Here is a 22,193-nt window from a genome sequence, read left to right as displayed (position 1 = left end):
GCATCAGATCGCTCTGGAGCTGAAGTTTATGCAGATGCTGGGAACGCATCTTGCGTCCTCTATAAGAGTAACGCGTGATCTTAACCTCTGAGGTACCCTCTGAGGCATCTCTCCAGTACCCATTTTGTCTACTCTAAACTTAAAATCCTCATTAAACTATTTACTTAATGAACATTTGCGAGTCTGGTAGATGGCTATGTGGATAAAGAGCTTGGCATGCAAGCATAAAGACCAGGGATCAGATCCCAGCACCCACATTATATGCTGGGGCAGGTGCGGTAGCCTATTGGTGACCGATGGTTCAGGAGACAGGGCACCCCTCAAAACAAGCTGCTTATCTGGAGCAGCCAGATCAGGAGACTCAGGGTTCAGCAAGAGCCTCTGCCTCAGGGAACAAAATGGAGAGCAACCTCATGAGGAAGGCATCTAATGTCAGCCTGCGTACTCACAAAGTCACGCACAAATGTGAACCCATATGTGAACATGCACACACACAGAGTTTAAAAATAAATGCATACACAAACAAACCATTTGAATAAGTCCTCAGAGACACTGAATAAAATGAAAACCCTCTAGCCCTTCCATTTTTCTTCATCTGTTGTCCAACCCTCCTCAACTGCTTATCTGCATTTCCACACCATTAACCCACTTCCCCACTGAGGACTGTGGTTTCTTGTGTTTTCACGTGTTTATGAATTTCTCCGGAGGAGTGCTGAATCTCATTCGTTTACTCAGCTGGATTTAGGCAGCCGGAGGTACGCAGTGCTTTGATGCACACATTTCAGACAGGTCAGACTGGGCACAATGCAGGGATGGAAATCCACCATTTTCCACCCCCCCCATCCTCCCTACTCTCTCTCCCTTCTGCCCTAACCGAGCTGGTATGATGGATTGTATCCGCAGCTCCCCTATCTTCTGCCTCCAAGAGAGGACCACTGGGGGCAAAACAGTGACTGGGGCAAAGAGGCTGTCTTTGTAACAGCCCTTTCCTACCTACCTGGCAGGTTGATGATGGGAAACTTTCTTCCCTGTATTGGCCAATAGGGCAGCAAGATAGGTGGGACTAGGATATGAGGAGGATTCTGGGAAGTGTAGGCAGAGGAGTCGTCATGTGATTCCAGGATGTGATGTAGCTGGGCAGAAACTCACCACTAGCTAACCATAGAGGTCTGGAGGTCTGTACAGACAGGCAGGAAGTGATATAGCTAGCCTAATCAGAATATAAGCAGGGACAAACAGGAAACTGCTGTTTTCTTCTCTGCAGAGATGTAGCAGGCAAAGGAGAGGCAGGTCTGGCATTCCCAATGAGCCAAGACCACGTGGAAACACTTAGATTGATAGAAATGAGTTAATAGTTAAGACAGGGATAGCCAATAAGAAATGCTAGTCACCGGCCCACAGTATTATAATTAATATAAGTCTCATGTGCTTCTTTGGGGGCTGAAGCAGTAGTGGGACCCAGGCAGCTGGCAGGAAAGAGTACACGTTACAGGTTGGCATCTATAAGACTTCCCCTTCCACAGTGGTCCGTGTTTTAAATGATGTCGATTTGACATTGTATCTTCACCCGAGGGTAAACCAGGGCAACATGGGAAAGATGAGTAAAGGGTCCTGCCATTAACTCCCTCCACCCCCACATCAACCATTCAGTTTCTATCTGCTGCATCTCTCCATCTCAGACATTAATTATACAACCGTAAACAAAGCCACACACACACAAGATTATATTAAGATCCTGATTGGGATAAAGTAGAAGACAACCAGCCATGGGACAGTGTAAAGAAAGTCAGCACACACAATGGCTTAGCATCACAAAGGAGGCAAAGAATCTTCAAAGCTACACTTTGCTGCAGAGTTCTTGAGCCAGGAAGCAAGCAACACAGTGCTGGAGAACCAAAGAGAAAGCCCAGCATCTCTAGGCCAGGTGTGGTGGTGAGAGGTCCCACCAGGGGTGTGTGTATTTTAGCCCTTGGTCGCCAGTTGGTGGAATCCTTAGAAGGCACAGTTTTGCCGGTGGAAGCAGGTTTGAGGGTTAATGTCTCTGTCCTGCTTCCTGTTTCCTGTGCATGGATGAAAATGTCAGCAGCCAGCTTCCTGCCATCATGCTGTGCCTTCCCTGACATGATGGACTCTACTGCTCAGGAGTCATTACCTGAAACAAACCCTTTATTCCTGAAGTTGCTTTTGGTCATGGTATTTTAACACGGCAATAGAAAGGTGGCTAATACCCCAGCTAAGGGTATAAACCTTGATCTCCAGCACAGAGAGAAAGTGTGGACCATTCCCGTTGGCCACTCAGGCCCTAGTAAAAGATGATCATCACCCAGACAATTTCTGATCCCTTCTACCTCACAAGTAGCATGATGAAGCTGTGATATATATATATATATATATATATATATATATATATATATATATGATGAAGAGATAGATAGATAGATAGATAGATAGATAGATAGATAGATAGATGTTAACTACTCAACCAACTTTCTATGTAAGGTATAGTAAGGGAGGAGAGTTTGGGGGGAGGTAAATTAAACACCAGCACAGCCTTGCCACCTTAAACACTTTTTCCTTGCACATATACATTTTGAATTTAATCCTGGTTTGTCCTTTTTATTAGTTTAGAAAGCCTTGGTGATAAAGGATGCTCTATGAACATCAGCTCTCCAAAGTAAAGTAAAATCCACACCCATTTTCTTCCTTTAGTCCATCTCCCTTCTTCTTAGAAGCTGACTTTTCATCTTGCCTGCCCTGGCAACCCTTCCAAATGCTGATGAAAGGGTCAGCCTCACCTTTAGGGATCTTATGAATTGAAATGAGTTTATATAACAATTTCTATAATACAACAACATAAAATAAGCAGTTTTTATAATTCTTAATTGGTCAACCATGATGGAATAAGTCGACTGGTTTGAAAGGCCTTACAGTATAATCCAGTTTTTAATATAAATATACAATATTAATGTATGAAGTGATGTGTATACTGTAGCAACTGGACAGTACCAAGGTGATTATAATGGTGTCTTTCCCACCTAAATGTATTTTGTGATTACCCATGCTGTCATCTCGTGCTAAGTGAACATGATGAAGCTGCACGGGAGTACTAGTTTTCAAGTTAAACATTCTTTTCCTCAGTAAGGTGGGAAAAGCATCAGTCAGGTGCTGTGGTTTTGTGTAAATACTGAACTATTTCTCTATTTCTCTGCCATGCTGTCTTCATAAGCACAAAATGTCATATTGTCCAGAAAGTAGAAAAGAATCAAACTGATGTATTACTAAACTCCAGATGATTATGGATAGATATTTTTCAGACAAATGACACAATTCATGTTTATCCTAAGCAATTCTATACTATGTAGAGTTTATAAGTTATTAAACCAAGAGAACAAAAAACCTTTTATTTGAAAATACTTTTTTTTTCATACACTATAGTCTGATCAATTTCTCCTACACCCTAAACCCTTCCCAGATCCTCCCCAACCAACCCAAATCCGTATCCTCTCTCTCTCATTAGAAAACAGACATCTAAAAGTAAAATAAAATAGGAGTAGCAGAACACAAACAGGAAAAAAGCCAAATGAACAGCACAAGAAACAAATACGGATGCACACACAGAAATCCCATAAAAACACAAAGCCAGAAACCAAAATATATAACAAAAGACTTGTAAGGAGCAAAACAAACAAACAGAAAAACCACAAACACTCAGACCAAGCATTATGAAACAAAAAGCCTCCAAAAGCACTACTGAGTTGGATTTGTGTTGGTCATCTACTTCTGGGTGTGTGCTCTACCCTTGAGTATGGCTGTGCACCCAGTGACTCCACTGGGAAAAACTAACTTTTCATTTGTGAGCAGTTAAAACAAGGGTTTTCAATGAAATTGAGATACTGCTCACCAACGAGGCCATGGTGAATCCGATGACTTCAATGTAGCCGTCATCGTGACGCTGGGGTTCAAAGTCATGGTGATCTCCAGGGTTTCCCCAAGGCATTGTGCCAGCACAATATCTGCAAGCAAGGTCAGGATCAGTTAAAGTGACCATATTCTTCTCTTGATTCGCGCTAGGAGTTAACTTAGAGTTAAGGTATACATGTACCAAGGTCTTGAACAGTATGCTCATGACTACACTGGCGGTTTACAGTTCTATATGTAAGTTTATAAATAAGCTTTTAAAAACTAATTTCTAGTGGATCTTAAGGTTTATTAAACATAAAAGAGTTTGCCGTCCTTGATGCATAACTTCAACTATGAAAAAAATGGACTTATCTCCAAAATAGTATAACCTTACAAAAATAAGCCACACACAGTTTTACAACAAAACCATCCTGTGGTACCCATCCCTTCCTTCCATCATCTTTTGCCAACATTTCTCACTCTAGAGTACATGTTTTCTATGATGCAAATTATCTTTAATAATTTAGTAATGGTCTTACATGAAGTCAAAGACATGCTAATGTAAAAGTAAGGTGACAGCATTTACCGCTACATATAATATTAAGACAAGAAATTCCCACAGGAAAAGAATAAATGAAAATTAAATAAGTAAACAAAAGGTAAGAAATAACATATGCAATGCATAGTGGTATATGCCTGCTGTTACAGTACACAAGAGGCTAAGGTAGAAGGGTTGTGGATTGTATAGAGCGTTCATCTCTCAAAAGAAAGGGGGGAGGGAAGGAGAAAGGGGAGGTAAGAGGCATTAGGAGAGGAATGGAAAAGAATAAAATTGTAAAACGAGAGAAGCAGACACAGAAGGGGAGAGGGTCAGGGGCAAAGAGGAAAACACAACAGAAGGCATTAGTAGTGGTATTTCCTCCACATCTATAAGCCTTCTACTAAAATCTTGCTGACCTAGGCTCCTGACACAGCTTGGAACTGGGTGTCCTGAGCATTGCCAAGTGTAATCTGGAGACCCTGACAAGTTTTCCCAGACACAGACTTCTATGGGTCTCTCATTTCCTTGAATTCAGCAAGGTCAGCTTATTTGCAGACTGCTGTCTGAGTTGGCTGGTAACAAGTGATGAGGGGTTATAGGCCTGAGCCTTCCAACATCTTGGCTTGGGAACCTAGAATCGAATTTTATTTCACTGAAGTAATATGCTTATTTTAAAAATAGGCAGTCCTAAGTGTTCCTTTCTCGTGGTGCATAATAATTCCTAAGAGCATTTAAACCCTGTCTATAACATGCCTCTCTGATGGAGTCTAGCATCTGGCAGACAAATCCATAGTCATCAGGCTGGATGTGTTCCTAACAGCTTCTGAGAAATTGAAAGCAGGGTTCTACTCACATCTGTCTTCCCTGGAGGCTGTCGGGTAGGTGTGGGATAGGGATGGGAATTAAATGAAAATACTCCAGAAAAGGGCCCGAGTCTCTTAAGGCTAGGAGAATATAGGTAATGGATTCTACGTGGTGGGCAAAACCACCCACCACAGGGGAAAAGCCAAGCAGGAGAAGAAAATGAGCAGACATAGACCCTTTGGCAAGACATTAAAACTGGGGACTTCATGGCCAATGCCTGGGATGGTTCACTTGTGAAATCAGATGCTCCAAATCAAACAGAGTTCACACCAAACAAAGGCAACAGTTATGAACAGAGCTTACCTGGGTATATTTAAAAATACTATACACTGGAACTTCAGGTCCTGGATCTTTGGGGTGAGATCTGTCCCATCACACTGCAGCAACCAAAGCAGAGAAAGCAGGGCTTCTGAAGTAGTCATGTGTCTGTCAGCCTCATCCAAGATAACTGGGTTGACAACAGCATAGAGCATGGAATTCTTTCCCTTGCCCCTGAGTGAATGCCAGCTACTATGACTGAAATCTATGCTGAGTCTAATTCTGGTAGAATGAGGGCTTAACTTTGGTGTTGATCTGATTTAATATAAAAATTAACTCCATTGACCAAAACAGTTTTTCACTGTTCCAATATTCAAAGAAGATATTGTCATCCACTGCCTTGAACTATTATTGGACATTTAGACAGATAGTTCTAACGCTTAAAGACTACACACACTTCAAAGATGAAGCCAGCAGCGTTCCCCACTGTAATTAGTTGATCCAAACACAGGATGAGCATGGCCATTTGTTTTCTTTCCTGCCCGAGATAATGTTTACCTTGAAACTAGGGGACACGTAGGGGAATACGTTGTCTGAAAGTTTTTGCGGAGTCTGTTCTAAATTGATACTACCTGTAGACCCTCTTTTGTTTGCTACAGGGTGAAGCCAGTGTCCCAGATGTAAGAGTTGATAAACTCCTGTACAGATGTGAGTGTGTATATTAACACTGGGGCTAGAAGACAAAGCAGTGTCACGTGATTCTCTCTTGCAAATCTAATCTCTTACAGAGATCAAGCTGTTGGAATTTGGGGTTTGGACATGACCTTGGTCTCAAGAGCCCCTTGACCATTCACCTTAGAAGCCCTGTCCATGGCTTCCTTGATCACCTGGTATTTTGCCCCATGAAGCCTGTCCTCTAGACAATCAAAAAAGGAAAAAAAAAAAAAAGCGTCCATTCCCCCTTTTCCATCTCCACAGGTGACAAAGTCCAGAAGAGACGACCAATCAGAGTCAAGGACATAGTGCCACAGAAGAAGGGACTTTTCAGTTTGCTCCCTGCACTCCACACCCCACCTCCAACACTCTGCCCCATAATTCCATCAGTTTAATCTCCTTTGGAAGGAGGAAAAAAAGCATTTCCAAAGCTCACCACAATTTTATAAAGATTTCTTTCAGCCGAGTTTCAGTCTAAGCGTAATGTTTTTGCAAGCTTCCAAGAGCCACATTCTTTCCCCACCCGATCTGAACGGACCCCAATATTCAAAAATGATCCCCAAAACAACCTCCAGGGAATCATATGGCCCTAAATAAGAGATTCCCAAAAGTAAGTTAGACAGAAATCAAGTTCCACATAATGACCAAAGATGTTTTGGAGCACTCCCAATAACCTAAGATCTTCCAAATCCCTTAAGGGTTTCAAACAGATCCAAAGATGGCTATGCCCATGAAGGAAGCATAGAGTAATTTTATTTAAATGAGAAAAGTTCAAGAGTGTAAACAACAAACCCTTACACTAAAAATACAGGATGCTATGCTGTGTTGCTACAAAACAAAACAACAACAACAAAAAACCCCTATGATAAATAGACACTAAACTTGGACCCAAATTCACTTTTAAATATTCTAGCCTTTTCAAAATCCTGGGCAATATGAAAGTGATTTTAGGAGCTTATCCAATTATTTAAAGATATATGCAACATACAGTATTTAACTGTTTTAACATACCAATGCATGGAAATGTACAGTTCTCTATGACGTTAGTATTCAGTGTTTTCCCTAATTCATACACATAGGACAAAAAAACATCTGCTTACAAAACACAGTCCTGCATCTATTCCCATGTGTTGAGAAATCAAACAATGGACAGTAAATAGTGTATTCTCCCAGTAAATGTAATATTCTCTTAGTGCTTTGTGCTTTCTTGGTCTAGAATTTATATACACACACACTTTATAACCACATGACTTCTATATTACACCCAAGATAGTGACTTCACCCACGACAAAGGTCAGATGGTCTGCTTTATATATATTTGATGCAGTTAGGTTGTGAAGTGTCCCTCTTAAAGGCTCATGTGTTAGAGCCTTGGGACCAAGCTGGCAACACCATTGAAGCGTGACTGGATCACGAGCATGCTACTGTGTTGCTGAGTTCACATGAATGGATGTTACAGGGTGTGGCCTATTTGGAAGTAGTTCACTCAGGGTTTGCCCTGATGAGTGCATCTTGTCCTGGTCAGCCATTCATCAGTCAGTTTCTCTCTCCCTCCTCCTTTGCTTCTCCTTCCCATCCTCCCTTCTTGGCCACCATGAAGTGAGCAGATCTGGTCCCCGCACCCCAAATCCCTTCCACATGAGCAGCTCTGCTCCCCTCATCCCTTCCACCCTGAGACGATCTGCTCCCTTCACGCTGATCTCTTCCACCAGGGCCAGTAACAACACTGCATTGTACAGGAGCTGAAATTTCCTGAAGGGATGCCAAGGTTAGCTAATACCAGAAATACTTAACCCTTGTCTCAGTTGAGTTCAGGGGTTCATCTTCCATGCTTATTTTGCTATAGGGTACAAACTTGATGTTTTTATGATAAGCAACTGAAATCATACAGTGTTCTCAGTGCTCATATGGTCACAATGAAAAGACATAGAGATTCTACCGGAAAGTTTAGTAAGAGATCCAAAGCAGGGCAGATGTCCATACAGCAGTACCAGCAGCTTTGCAAATGTTTGCCTATCAGATTTCTATAATTTCCCCTCTTCCTCTTTTGAAATAAGTTCTCACCAAGCTGTCTAGGCTGCTTGCTGGTCTTGAATTTACATCCCTTCCAGCTCAGCCTTCCAAATAGTTGGGACAGCTGGCAGAAGCCACTGTGCCCAGCCTAGCATCTTTAAAATGAACCTTGCACCCTATAAGAATGAGTAAGTCATTTTCTATTACATTAGCACTGTATATACTATTGGAAACATCAACAGCGCCCCACAAAATATCATGCTATTACAGTTCTCACTTGTTTTATTTTAAGAGATCATTTCCCTTTTCTTATCTAATATAGAAGTAATTTATTTAATAGAGCTAGAATATTTTTAAATATTTTGCTGGACTTGGTAGTGAGCGCCTGTAATCTCAGTACATGAGAAACGGAGAAACAAAGATCAAAAGTTCAAGACCATTTTGGCTAAATAGCATGGACCTCAAGAGATGCTGTCTCAGCAAATTACAAAGAACCATCTAGAAGCAGATATATGTCATTTTGTCAACATAAATGTGGATCTCATGACAGGACTACCTCTTAAATGCTAAAGACTGGTGTTTCTTTTAACTGTCTCATTCTCCTCTATCATTTCCTCTAAATCCCAATAACCTAGTATCATCTAGTGTTTTCTCTATTTTTATATGTATGTACACATACACACACAGGTACATACACATTCTACATTTCTTTACCTGCTTCATGATTTTCTTAATTGACTTTATGATATACCAGAATGCCAAAATGTACTACTTAGACGAAGATAATTCTCTCTCTCTCTCTCTCTCTCTCTCTCTCTCTCTCTCTCTCTCGTGTGTGTGTGTGTGTGTGTGTGTGTGTGTGTGTGTGTGTGTATGTTTCCAGTGGAAACATAACCTGGGTTAGAGACATAAAAAGAAATAGCATGAAACATCCACTCAGTGTGAGAAGCCTTGACCAGGCTGGAGAGCAAAGTCAGGATAAAGTTAAGTGTTTGTTCTAAAATGAAGATTCCTCAGAAAGATCTGGAACAATTGGTGGCTAAGCATTTGCTTATACTGGAAGAGCCAGCTCATGGAATTTCTTCCAGGAAGATTTTCTGAATCCCCTTGTGCTCCCGGTGTCCTGGATGCATGACTGAATAATGTTCTATACATCCGCCGTGATTGTGTGTCCTTCTCCATGGCTTCCTCAGGAGTAAAACTTTATTTCACTCCAGCAACAAAGACAGATCCTGACACAAGGTGAGAGCCTCTATGTGATTTTCACACTATCTGCAGCCCAGGGATTAATATGCACATCAACTGGCGGGGGGAGGGGCATGGCATTCATATTCACACACAAATTAAATGAACCTATACAGCCAATACTCACAACAACTTTGACGTGTTTGGATAGATCTCTAGAACTTCTCTGTAGGAAATCCGAAAAGGCTGCCTGCAGCACAAGGGAGAAAGGGATGCTTTGTTAGGTGGCTTCCACCAAATCCTTCCTTCAGCATGATTAACAGTTTCCCAGCATTCCACACTATGAGAAAATACAAAACAAATGCTCCGTTGGTTGAACCCCACAGTAAAATAGGGCAGTGTCTATGGGAATGTTCTTTGTTTTCAGACTACAATCTACAATAATATTTAAGACTATAGGTGGATATTGAGTCTCAGAGTCACTGAGAATCCACTGCTAAGATCTCCTTCAGCTTCCCCTGGGAATGTTCTACACTGTCCCTTATACTTTACCCCTACCCAGCGCCAGCCATTTAAGCTGCATGCTATTAATACACTGCAAGTCTTCTGTTTTCATCATCCCCGAAGAGTAAAGAAAACCCCTGTCCCTGCCCCACTCGCCACCACCTGGTCTCACGTGCACTTTTACAATAAGTCTCCAAGTTATACCAATTTCTCAACCAAGGTCACTGGGCACACACCGTGCTGAAAGCTACATCCTGAGCTAAGACTGTCCATGACGGATGGCATTAGCTATCAACTAAACAGTCTGCCATCACCTGGGAGAGGAGGTTCAGTGAGGGGTAGTCTAGATTAGGCTGGCCTGTGCACTCTTGTCTATGGGGCTTATCTTGATTAGTGGAAAGACAGGCTCATTGTGGGTGGCGCCTTGCCCTGGGCAGGGCATCCGGGGTGGAGAATGGGTGTAAGCAGCATCGCGTGTGCCCTCATCCCTTGCGGCCTGCTCTTGATTGTACAGGTATAATGAGCAGTTTCTTTAACTTCCTTCCTGCCGCCTTGACAGAATGTAACCTAGAATTGTGAATCAAATGGACACTTTCTCCCTTAAATTGCTTTTTGTCAGGATATTTTATAACAGAAACAGGAAAAAAAAACTAAAACACTGTATGTCTTTTCCTTTAATTATCTTTCTCAATTCCCTCATCGATATCTGTTTCACATTGCTTCCTAAAAGTCACTGACTCTTGTAGCACCTCAGGGCTTAAAATTCAGTTGGGTCAACACCAACCCCCTCCTTGACAACTCACTTAAAAAAAAAAGTTCCCAGTCAGGTGGTGATGGCACACACCTTTAGTCCCAGCACTCGGGAGGCAGAGGCAGGTGGATCTCTGTGAGTTCAAGGCCAGGCCAGGCTCCAAAGCCACAGAGAAACCCTTTCTTAAAAGACTAAACAAACAAACAAACAAATAAATAAACATTCCCTCTCTTTCATTCCTTGGTGAAGGCTTTAAAGAATAAGTATATATAAACATAGCTGGAAGTGTCTCGCATTGCTAGTTTTGATGTGGTTATTTTCTTTAGGATTCAGTGAGTGGGCATTAAATACTATTAATAATCATAAAGTGAAATAGATACTTACCCCTGCATAGAACATTTTATTTCGAAAACGACTATTGAATTTCTCTGGATTTGCTTCTGTAGAGAGAAGAGGTAGTTTGTTATAGGACCTCTCAGAAAGATTGGCGCTGTTCCCCTCCTGCCTGGCCTCTACCCTGAAAACCCAACTAGACCCAACTCGGCTGTTACCGCTGGCTCAGTTCTAGGGCAGCCACTGTGGTTTCCCAGCGACACAGGGGTAGAGTAGCTACCTGGTGTCAGCTAAGCCAGCGGCTTTGTTGTGGACTGGGACTAGGACCACAGGGTCCCACCTGTCCCTGCTCTACTGGAATGTCTGAGTGCGAGGTCCAGGAAAGATGATTTGCTGGGCTCCCCAGGTACACTCAAAACATTAAAACTAGAGACCTTTTTAATTATTATTTTTATTTTTTATTTGCTTTGAATCAGAATCAGAGGGATTTGGGACAAGAAGTAAGGGGCATGGGGGATGGGAGGGGGAAGGAACTGGAATTGACATGTAAAATAGATTGATTCTAATTTAAATAAAATTTGTTAATAAAAAAAAAAGGGATCTGGGGGTGTGATTATTCTATCTATGAGGGTGTGGCGTCTGTAAACTACGTGCGAAGCTTCAAATTGCAGTTAAACAGGGCGGATTTGAAGGAACACTAATGGAAATTCGCTTTTCACATTTTGAGGCCCCTCTGAACCCACTCCGTTCCTTGTGATAGACCTTGGAAGAAATGAAGTGAATGCGTTCCTTGTGAAGAAATGAAGTGAATGCAAGGAAAAGGTAGGGAGGGAGAGAAGGGGTAGGGAATAAGAAGAGGGTTGAGGAGAGGGAGGGAAGGAGGGTTCCTGAAAGACATGACATTACAGAAAGGTTCAATATGAAAAATGATTTAAGTTTCAGTTTGCCTCTACTGATATTTAGCTCAAAGAACCAAAAAAGATGAAGCAATTCATATCGGTGCATTTTCATAGGAATCTGGGAGCTAAAGGAACGTCTACATGAAACATTGTTTTCTCAAATGTTTCTTTCTGATACGATTCCAAAGTTTCACTAAATAATCTACTGGTCTATCTTAGCCCTGTGCCCTTATACACACCCACCAGTAGTTTCTTCTTAGGCTAGCTCTTTCTCCCAGTCCTTTCTCCCTAGAGAGCAACAGGACTAGAAGAAACTCTCTTGGTTGTAATACTGTCTAAAATCAGTATTTAACATTTCCTGTCAAATCGAGGGAATGTAAGAGTTCACTCACACAGACTAGTCCTAAGAAAGCATATAGGACCTCAGGTACAAATCCTACACAACACTTTGTGGATTATTTTCAGGATTCATGGAATCAACGAATAATTGCACATGACACAGAAACTCGGTAAAGAATTGCAAACTTAACCAATGAGAAGGGAGCGTTTATAGATTGGTTCTCAACAGCTAACTTCAGCTATGCAGTTTCTAAATCTCAAAGCTTTCCTAAATACTGTTTTATTCAACAATATACTGATCCTATACACAAACCAGAGCAAAACGTTATGAGGAATAATATACAAAATATAAATGGTGTTAATTGCTCTCTCTCCTTGTTACTCTTAACCTCGTTAGGATTCATTATTTTATTATTATTATTGTGTGTGTGTGTGTGTGTGTGTGTGTGTGTGTGTGTGTGTGTACAAAGGCCAGAAGAGGGTTCCAATCCCCTGGAGCTGGAATTACAGATGCTGGTGAGCCCCTGATCTGAGTGCTGAACTCCAGAGTTCTTAACTACCGAGCCATTTCTCCATCTGTGTTATTGATTTGCTTTTAATCAGTTTCCCTGGCTTCCATTTTCCTTTTCGGTTGCATCAACTTTCATGTTTTATAAAACCAGAGGTAAAAAATGAGAATTTTTTTTCCACAGTGCCTGAGTACATGGGCTCTATCTTAAAAACAAAAACAAACAAAACAAAAACAAAAACAACAACAAAAAAAAACAAAACAAAACAAAAAAAACCCAGTCTAGCTATCCAACAAGTTATTTAAAAAAAAAAAAAAAATGGAAATATCAGCCAGCATGGTTCTGGTGTAGAGGTTTCTCAACATACTAATGTCCATAGCTATGAAGTAAACCCTAGCCCAGCCACTAACATTTATGTGCTTTATAACTTATGGTCTGGAAATATTCACAACTCTATGTGGTTTTCTATGAGGTTCGATTTTTAATAAAACTAAAAAAGATTAATTTTCTCCAAAGATAGACTATTTCCCCTAAGACCACCAAAATGGGATAAAATGGAGAAATAAACTGAGTTTTTTAGTGAGTTAACTCACACCTTTGATGAAAATGGTCCCTTCAGATGTAATTTAGCTGGAGTAATAAACTTTAAAAGCAGGTCCATCGAGACACCTAACATTCAGAGAGCTGTCAGAATGACTTAAGAGGAGGGGACAGAGAGACCCTCGGATGTCTTGTCCTTAAGGATTTAAGGGGAATCCTGCTAGTCCCAGGACACGTCCAAAAGGCTATTGGGGAAACAGTCTACGACTAAGCCAAGTGCCTAGCCTCATTAATCTCCTTTGCATCTTCTGTGTGAGCAAACCTGAGGCTCAGGAAGACAGGCCAGCTAGAGTGTAGATGAAGCTCAGCCCATTGCTGGAATGGGGTCAGCTCCGGCCAAGGCCAGACCATAGTGAGAGCACAGGAGGTACAGGATAGCCCACAGATGCCCACGGCACTCCTCCGTCATTTCCATTGCTGTAAGAAGGATGGACTCTGTGGCTGCCTGTGCATGCCTGCATCGTAGGAAGTCGATGCACCTTTAAGAAGAACCAAGAGTGTGAACCCTCCACTCTACCTCCCACCCTGCATCAAGTAAGAAAGAGGGAAGAAGGAACTGTGATGGGGCAAAGAGAAAGCTCAAGGGCTCCTTCCTCCAGGGAGCTGTGTCTGTTAGCTAGCGTTGTGTGGTAAACACGAAAGGCCAACGGTATTGACGCCACTGCTAGAAGGATCTGTGGGTAACAGCTTGAATTCCTGGGTTACCCATTCTCCTCCTTCACAAGAAGTAGGTGTGAGACAGTAAGAGCCACTCACTGTCCTCTACTCCATTATTCCGTTTACAATCAGCAACGTGACTTTATCGGTTTCCCGTTCCTAGCAGAAGAAATCATGACCAATTCGGAATCTTCAAACACCCCTGCTGATTTGCTCATAACTCTCTTGGCTGGAATTCTGGAATGGACCCCCCCCCCCTGCAGCCCCTGCTAAGGGTTTGAAAAGGTGACTTAGTGGGACACCCTCGCAGAGAGGTCCTGGGAAACATGCTCTGGTTCTTCCGGTTGAGTCCACACCCTGGAGGCTGTAGAACTAGAGCCCTCTGGTGGTGGCTGAAGGGCGCTCATTCTCAATTATTCACTGTCCCTGCCCAATGGGTTCTGATCCCAGACACTCAAGTCCTCACATGGTGAGTCTCTCTGAAGTCACTTCTCTCCTCTACTTCTGATTTTAGGGACTCAACGCGATTATACCGGCCCATGTGGATAATCTCAGATTGTCTTCTGACACTGAAGTCAGCCAGCTTTGCTCACATGAGTGAAGTTCTTCTGTTATGCTGGGCAACAACCACAGGCATGACCCCAGGTGGCAGCTGCCATGCGAGGCAAAGCTGCTCAAGCCCACATCCTACCCCTGCGGCTCACATTCCTCTTCCTAGTGGGAAAAGGAATTTAGTACCAGTCTAGCATCAACTTAAAAGTTCCCAAATCTTGTCTAAATCTCATTATCCCAAACCTTCTCTTTTATCTACAGTATCTAAATGATTTGGATCTAATTGTATTCTATTTATAATAATAATAATGGAGTTCTGGGTGTAATCCACTAAACTGACTGGAACTGTTAGAAACACAGTGCAAAGGCATGGTATGCCCCATAAGACCCGTAAACCCTGCTTCTGTCCAGGACTGGTCTCGCAGGCTTAGTTGTTAATCCATTTTAAGCATTTATTTCAGCCCAGATGTTACCTGCCATGTCTTGAGCTGGTCTGATGAAAACCTATTAGGGTATTTAACAGCGTTTATTCATCCCTTCTAAATTTTGCGTCTTTTCCTCTTCCTGCCTTAGCAGTTAGTAGCCCTACATACCTTGCATCTATAATGAGTGTACCTTCAAACGGCAGAGAGTGCAGGCAATGCGATCCCCATGGTGTCTGTGGGGTTTTCTGCACACAGACAAAAGAGCTGGGTATAGAAACATTTACAGAGCACAGAGCTGCACACATAAATCATATCTAAATTTCTAGCTAACAAAAGTACATATTTTCAATAACCTTTAGAGTTGCAAAGTGTCTCTAAGATGCGTTAGTTCTCAATAAAATGTTCTACATGCTTCTTTCTCTACTGCTTGAAGACAGCACACATCTGTAGTTAAACGGTTCAGAGAATTATTATCACACGGTTCCGTTGTCATTGTTTGCCACTAACATCATCACATTCCTCAGAAGGCGTAGGAGTCCCATTTAATAAAAGGGTGCACATGCAACATATATTGATTTACCTCCTCATATATTCCATTATATCTAATTATTATAATTTCAAGATCATTATCTTGATATTCTAAACAGGCAAATTTGTAATGCTTTTTGGACACAATCGGTGAAAACCTTCCCAGGTTACAAAGACTCCTCTCTGAAATAACCCATGTAAATATTAGCACAAACCACGTCAGTGCAGAATCCTGCCATGGGTTTCAGTAAGAGGGGACGGCTTTACAGGAGGGTTTGAAGGGCGTGAAGGAAGGGGGTAAATATTATGATAATTTCAAATAGAAAAAAAAAAGTGCTGTTGTTCAACAGTGCTTTTAAAAAAGACACCTGTAGTGAGGTAGTCCTTCTGTAGCACTGACCACGCCCATTGGGGGGTGGAGCGATGGGCGGAGGTGACCTGAGGAAGGAGGTCGGAGGGGGCCAGGAAGGCGCTCTCTTTCTGGCGTGACTCAGACAGGAGAGGATCGGGTTGAATTTCCTGGTGTTCATCTGTCTAGGTTGTAAGTTATTTCTCCCTGAATAAACATCTATTCGGCCTATTTGTTTATCCTGATCCTTATTTACCGCAATAGACACCAAAATGTTTTTAGACAATATTTCAAAAGACTTAAAAGTTTTAGAAACATTCATTCATTTGTTTGTTTGTTTATTGCACGTGTGGGCACTTATGTGAGTTCATGTGCAGCATGTGTGAGCTTCCCATGGAGGTAAAAAGATGCCACCAGATTCCTCTGAAACTGTCCTTTTAGGTGACTGTGAGCTGCCTTGTAGATGCTAGAAACTAAGCCCAGGTCCTCACCAAGGGAAGGAAGCCCTCTCAACCACTGCGCCTTCATCCCTCCAGCCCCCATGTAGCTTGTAGTGTTTTGTTTTTAAATGCAGTATATAGAATAAAGGATAAGCAGTCAACTGTGGTGGCACCTGCCTTTAATCTCAGCACTCAGGAGGCAGAGGCAAGCAGATCTCTGTGAGTTCGAGGCCAGCCTGGTCTACAGATCGAGTTCCAGGACAGTCAGGGCTGCTACACAAAGAAACCCCATCTTGAAAACACCAAAAAAAAATTTTAAAAAAGCAATACTATAGTTTTAATTTTCATCAAACTATGAAATAAGTAGTTGAAAATGTCAGTGCATTTGTTACTTTCATAAGTAATCCTACAGTGTAATCTTATATAATCCTAAAGAAGGACTCTTAGAATTATTGAACATGGAAGTCCTTAGTCATCCTTCACTTTCACCACTGAAAAGTGGACAAGGAGTGGTTAAAACCTGCTATATGTGTGTGTCTAACTGGATTTGACTAATCTTACCTCTGCCCTGCCTTTATGACTTAGTAAAACCTGCTCATACTGCAGGTGGAGCAACATGAGCCCAGATGCACGTTCCCTGGGGAGAACGTCCCGACTGTTCGGAACTGGGCCACTGCACACGCATTATCCACAGGAACATTCTTCCAACCTGTCTCTTGGCAAGCAGGGCTCCACACACGTGAGTTTTTAAGTTGCAGCAATTACAAGTATGTAAGCACACACACATAGATTCGGTTTGCCCATCATATGCCTCTATTCTGTAGTTCTTGACTAGCTCATAAACAAATGCACTTTGCCTGAGGCACATTAGGAAGGCATTTGCAAGGGTAAGTATTACAGCACATTCACAAAATATTAGATATATATAAGCATCCCATGTAACTCACATATCTCCCATACTTTCTCAATTGGATGCTCACTCAATTTTTTTTAAATTTTTATGTTTTTATTATTATTAGTTATAGATAAAAAATAGTTTCGTTATGACATGTTCATATGTGTGTGTGATGTATTTTGATCATACTCACCCTCCATTACCATGTTCTCCTCCCACTGAACATTCCTCTTCCCAACTAATCCGTCTTCCATCTGTATGACTATCTTTTTCTTAAAGGTGTGTGTGTGTGTGTCAGAGAGAGAGAGAGAGAGAGAGAGAGAGAGAGAGAGCGCTTGAGTTTTACTAGTGTTTCTTACAGGATCAGGAGTGAAGATTTGTGTATAGCACTCTGAACACCTTACCAATGGTTACACCAGTGAAGAAAATGTCTCCCCCTCCCTCAGCAACCATTAATTGCCTCGGGAAGGGGCAGAGACTTCTAAGTCTCTCTGCTCTCCCTAACAGGCTCTGATGGGCTCAGTCTGGTGCTGGTCTTGCATAGAATATCAGAGCTGCCATGCCTCAAGAATGCAGTGAGCACTCATGCCCAGAAAGTGTGTCCCACAGCACTGCACTCTTGCATCTTTTCTATTTTATTCTACTCCAGGAATCCAAAACAGCATGCCCTAATCTGTACATACAGTTACATGACCACCTTTAACTCAGATTTTACATACTAAAAAAAAAAAAAATCCTTCTTTTCAATATCAATTCCCACTAAGGACATTTTTAAATGACCTTTGCCTTTTAAAATGTCGCTTTTTACCAATATTACTTTTCGATCGCTATGGAAAAGCCATTCTTTGTGCATTCACTTTTCATCTACCTCATCCTGAGGACAAACGGGTGTGCTCCTCTGTACTTTCCTTCCTGCCTGACATGATTTCACCTGCATCAATTCTTACCTATTATCACGTTTCTCCCTTATCTCCCACACATACTATCCTTTCTGGAAACTTCTTCCACCCCTACCCCCAATCTTGCTGAACACCTGTATTGCTTACTGTTTGTACAACTCATCTATAATAATACTCCTTTTTTAAAATCACTGGGCTTATCCTCCAATGGACCATTCCGGTACTGTAGCAAACACTTGCTGATAGCACTGGACTGTGAGCTGGTAATAAATAAATAAGTAAGGGGGCAGGCTGGTCTGAAAATGAAAGATAAGGCATCACTGGAAGTGTCTTGACATGCACCTGGATCACTGTACCCACCCACCTTTAGGTGTACCTGATTTTTTTTTTTTTTCTTTTAAAATATTTGTCGTCCCAGGCAGTTAGGGTTAAGGTTGATCGAATCTAGTCACATAGACACTCAATGTGCTTCAATCAAGTCTTCTGCCTGTGTAGTAGTATAATGACCACATGTCACAGGCTAACCCTGAAATGATGAGTGGATTCCACACAGACATTCAAGACGGAGGTAATGAGACGGTGAGGACTTTTCTAGGACAAGATGCCTAAGCTTTAGTGCCTCAACCAGTGGGATGCAGTGAGTCTCGGCACTGTCTTCAGCAAGGATGGGATTTAGCAAGCAGCACACATAAGAGCCGCTTAAGGAAATGCCCTTTCTGTAGTTTGAATCATGGAGGTCACAGTCCTTGGAGTCACACTATCTGCATGCCTTTGTATATTTAGTGAAAGCATATTTCCTGACCTTGTGCATAAGATTCAGCTACTCCAAATCGTAATTCCCATGAGGCAGCAATAGGGAAGCAGTTGATGTCCAACTAAAAGTTTGATGCGTCTAATATCCAAGTCCAGAGAGTGACAGTCTCATTCTCACAGCTGGTAAAGCGAGACCCGAGTTCATCACTCACAGCTGTAATCGATACCACAGCACCGACAAAAGTACTGGGCAATACTTCAAGTGACAATGCCACGACCAACCCCGTGACATCTCCAAATCCTCTCCCAAACACTTACTTTCTGATGCATGAGCAGCAAGAGCTCACCCAGGAATGCACCAGCCACTTTGGGAAGAACCAGTACTCTACTTCCAACCAAGTGAGCCATACTTTCAATCCACCAAATATAAAGACTCAGCTCTTACATTTACCCTCTTTATCTACAAAGTCAAACAAAACTATGACTGCCCCTGCTCCCTGCCTGCCTTTCAACTAATTCTAAAACCATGTGCATAGCAACAATCCTAATACACTGTCCCCAAATTAACGTGACTTTAATTGTCCCTTCCAAAAGAAATAGTATATAAGTAGCTATGCTAAGAACTGTCCATCTGATGGGATGTTTCCCATCTATGCCAGAATTTCACTCTAAGGTTACATTTTTAATTCTGCCTTTGTGCAATCGGTATTTGTTATTCATGACATGTAGATGGGTTGGCATACTTCCTATTTAGAGTAACATCCTTTCGTGACATTATTCAATCCATTTTTTTTTTTCACAATGGCTCTCGTGAGACTTTGAGTCAACCTTAAGGTATTTTGCAGCATATTACACAACTTTTGTCTTGAAGCCGCAAATTGCAAACAGGTGGAGGAGCTCTCGATATCCCCAACCCTCTCTGAGGAGCTATTGGCAGCTAAAAAAGGAAAAGCGAATCTTCTTTGGAAGTATGCCCCAGGAAAATTTGTCCACACGTCCATGGATGGCCCCCACACTCATGTGCACATGGGCTGTACTCATCAGACTCAGTTGGTAAGCAGGGAAAGCCCAGATAAAAGGAGCGTTGGTGAATATGTCATGGGCGTGAGTGGTCCAGGAGGCGAGAGAGGGTACATATGATTAGTATGTACATATGTGCATGAAGCTGACTGTCAAAGAATAAGTACCAATATTAAATAATAAAATAAAACACTAAGCCTTAGCCATAAACTTCCGAGGTTAATGTTTGGAATTTGGCATGTGTTAGTCAATTTGTCTCCTTCCCTAAAATTATTTTGTAAACCACATTCCTTTTGTATTGTGGTGTCTCTCTGTGGTCTCATTCTGATGCATAAAAATTCCTTCTTAGTACAAAGGTGTACATCATTAGAACAACTTTCAGAATTATTATGCCCCAAATCAGGTTCTCTTGAGTGAGCTCACTCAGGCCCACTTACTCAATGAGGCCTCTTTTCATACCGAGATGCCTATTTTTGGAAATTCTTGTATTTGTGATATTGTATTGCTTTACAGAAACTCAGAAATCTTATTAAGGAGTCCCAATGCATAAGACCTCAAAGACAAGGAAATAAGGAGAAATACACTAGGAACCAAAAACTTCTTACAGCTCACTGGCCAAATGAACTCTCTTTACACACAGAAAGAAAAACATGTCACAGAGGCCTCCATAGGCCCCTTGAATAACTCTTTCCCATGACTAGGCTGTGGTAGGAATGTGCCAGCTTGGGGGCATTTCCGATTTGGAACATTTAAGGTTCTTTTATGATCCATCTGCTCTGCCTGTGATTGTCTAGCTTTTCAGAAAGGAGGCACAACAACAGTCCCCTCTGCATCTGGTACTGGTGTTCTTCCGTAATGCAGAATTCAACTCCAAGACTCTCTTCACACCCTTCATGGCGCCCGAAGGACCAGACTTGCTGGACCCAGTTAGGGCTTCACAGATCTGTGCTTCAGCTGAATTTTGAATTCTAATAATCTGAACCCTAGCGCTCCGCTATGGATGTAAGAGTAATATTTTTCTTTGCCTGATCACCACAACCTCAAGTTTGGGATTCTGGTTTTCAGCACTCTGTGTTTCAAGTCTGGGGTTTTGAAACTGCTTGAGCCCTGCAAAGCCTCCCGAAAGGAAAGAGACAGTTCCTCACCAACAACTTTGCCTTTCATCTCCCAGTCTTCAGACCTTGCATAACTATGTCTCATCTAAACACATTCATAGGGAACTAGGTACCAACAGAGCGGTAGATCAAGGACAAAGGCAGAGGCATAGAGAATACACCTATAGACAGAATACAAAGGAGGAAAGGAGGGAGGGAAGGGGCAGAAAGAGATTTTTGACCAACCTATATCCTAAATTTTCTCAGTTCTGAATGGCTAAGAAAACTCAGATGAAATACTTTACTAATTCACCCTTTTCTCCTAAATATCTGAATTTATTTTTCTATGATATATAATATTGTTTTCACTTTAAAAGTGTTTTTATCCTTTGAAAATTCCATGTGTATACAATATATCTTGGCCACGACCGCCCCCAAATCCCCACTTTTACACTCCCTAGGCCCTGCCAGCACGTTGCTCATCTTCTCTCAGTTTTATGTGGGTCCCATTAGTCATTAGTGCTGACATGGCTGTGGGACTTTCCACTGCGCCTTGTCCAACCTACCAGCGACCACAACCCCAAAGAAAGTACTCTCCCTCCCGCAGCAGCCATCAGCTGCCAAGTCATCTTACTCACTCTCAAAACTTGTTCTTCCAGAGTCTTGGTTGCTCCCACATCTCATCCCAGAACCTTCCTAACTACCATCACACTCCTTTCGCCCCTCTGGTGTGTCAAAATGCCTGCTTCTTTCCCTTTCATCGTTCCTATCACATTTCAAAGGCTCTGGATCTGCAGTATGAAACTTTAATATTGCTGGCTTGTGAGGCTAAGTGCATCCTAATTAGTAAAGGAATCTTTACCTAAGAATTTTGTCTCTTTCAGAATTTCCACTCAAGCCTGGGGAGGTACCTTAATGGCAAAGAACTTGCCTACCAAGTGCAAAGTCCTGGTTTTGGTCCTCACCACACAGTATAAGAGTCAAACGTAAAGATTTCCAAGACTTGGAATGGACCTCTGTCCCTGCCCTTGAGCTTACAGACAGCTAGATCTTTGGTCTCTTTTTATAGCAAGTTCCCATCTAGTCCAGCTCCCAGGGCCATCATGAAGGTGAACAAGAGGGGAGCATAATGCAGGCATGTAGGTGATATGCTTGCAAAGGGGAACATGTA

At 42.0% G+C, this 22,193-nt stretch overlaps 1 protein-coding gene across 1 annotated transcript in view; it reads right to left on the bottom strand.

Annotated features, from left to right (window-relative positions):
* Dgki (diacylglycerol kinase iota) overlaps window positions 1–22,193 on the bottom strand; it is a 421,628-nt gene that overhangs the window by 156,325 nt on the left and 243,110 nt on the right. Inside the window, exons 16-19 of the mRNA XM_051174678.1 lie at window positions 11,115–11,170; window positions 9,663–9,725; window positions 5,609–5,682; window positions 3,902–4,013 (exon numbers count right to left, since the gene is read on the bottom strand). Of these exons, the coding sequence (XP_051030635.1) occupies window positions 3,902–4,013; window positions 5,609–5,682; window positions 9,663–9,725; window positions 11,115–11,170 (305 nt within the window). The remainder of the gene's footprint in view (window positions 1–3,901; window positions 4,014–5,608; window positions 5,683–9,662; window positions 9,726–11,114; window positions 11,171–22,193) is intronic.

Source organism: Phodopus roborovskii, unplaced genomic scaffold, assembly GCF_943737965.1.
Source record: "Phodopus roborovskii unplaced genomic scaffold, PHOROB, whole genome shotgun sequence".
NCBI lineage: Eukaryota > Metazoa > Chordata > Mammalia > Rodentia > Cricetidae > Phodopus > Phodopus roborovskii.
The sequence above is the reverse complement of the archived record's forward strand: the minus strand, read 5'-3'. Positions and strand labels throughout refer to the sequence as shown.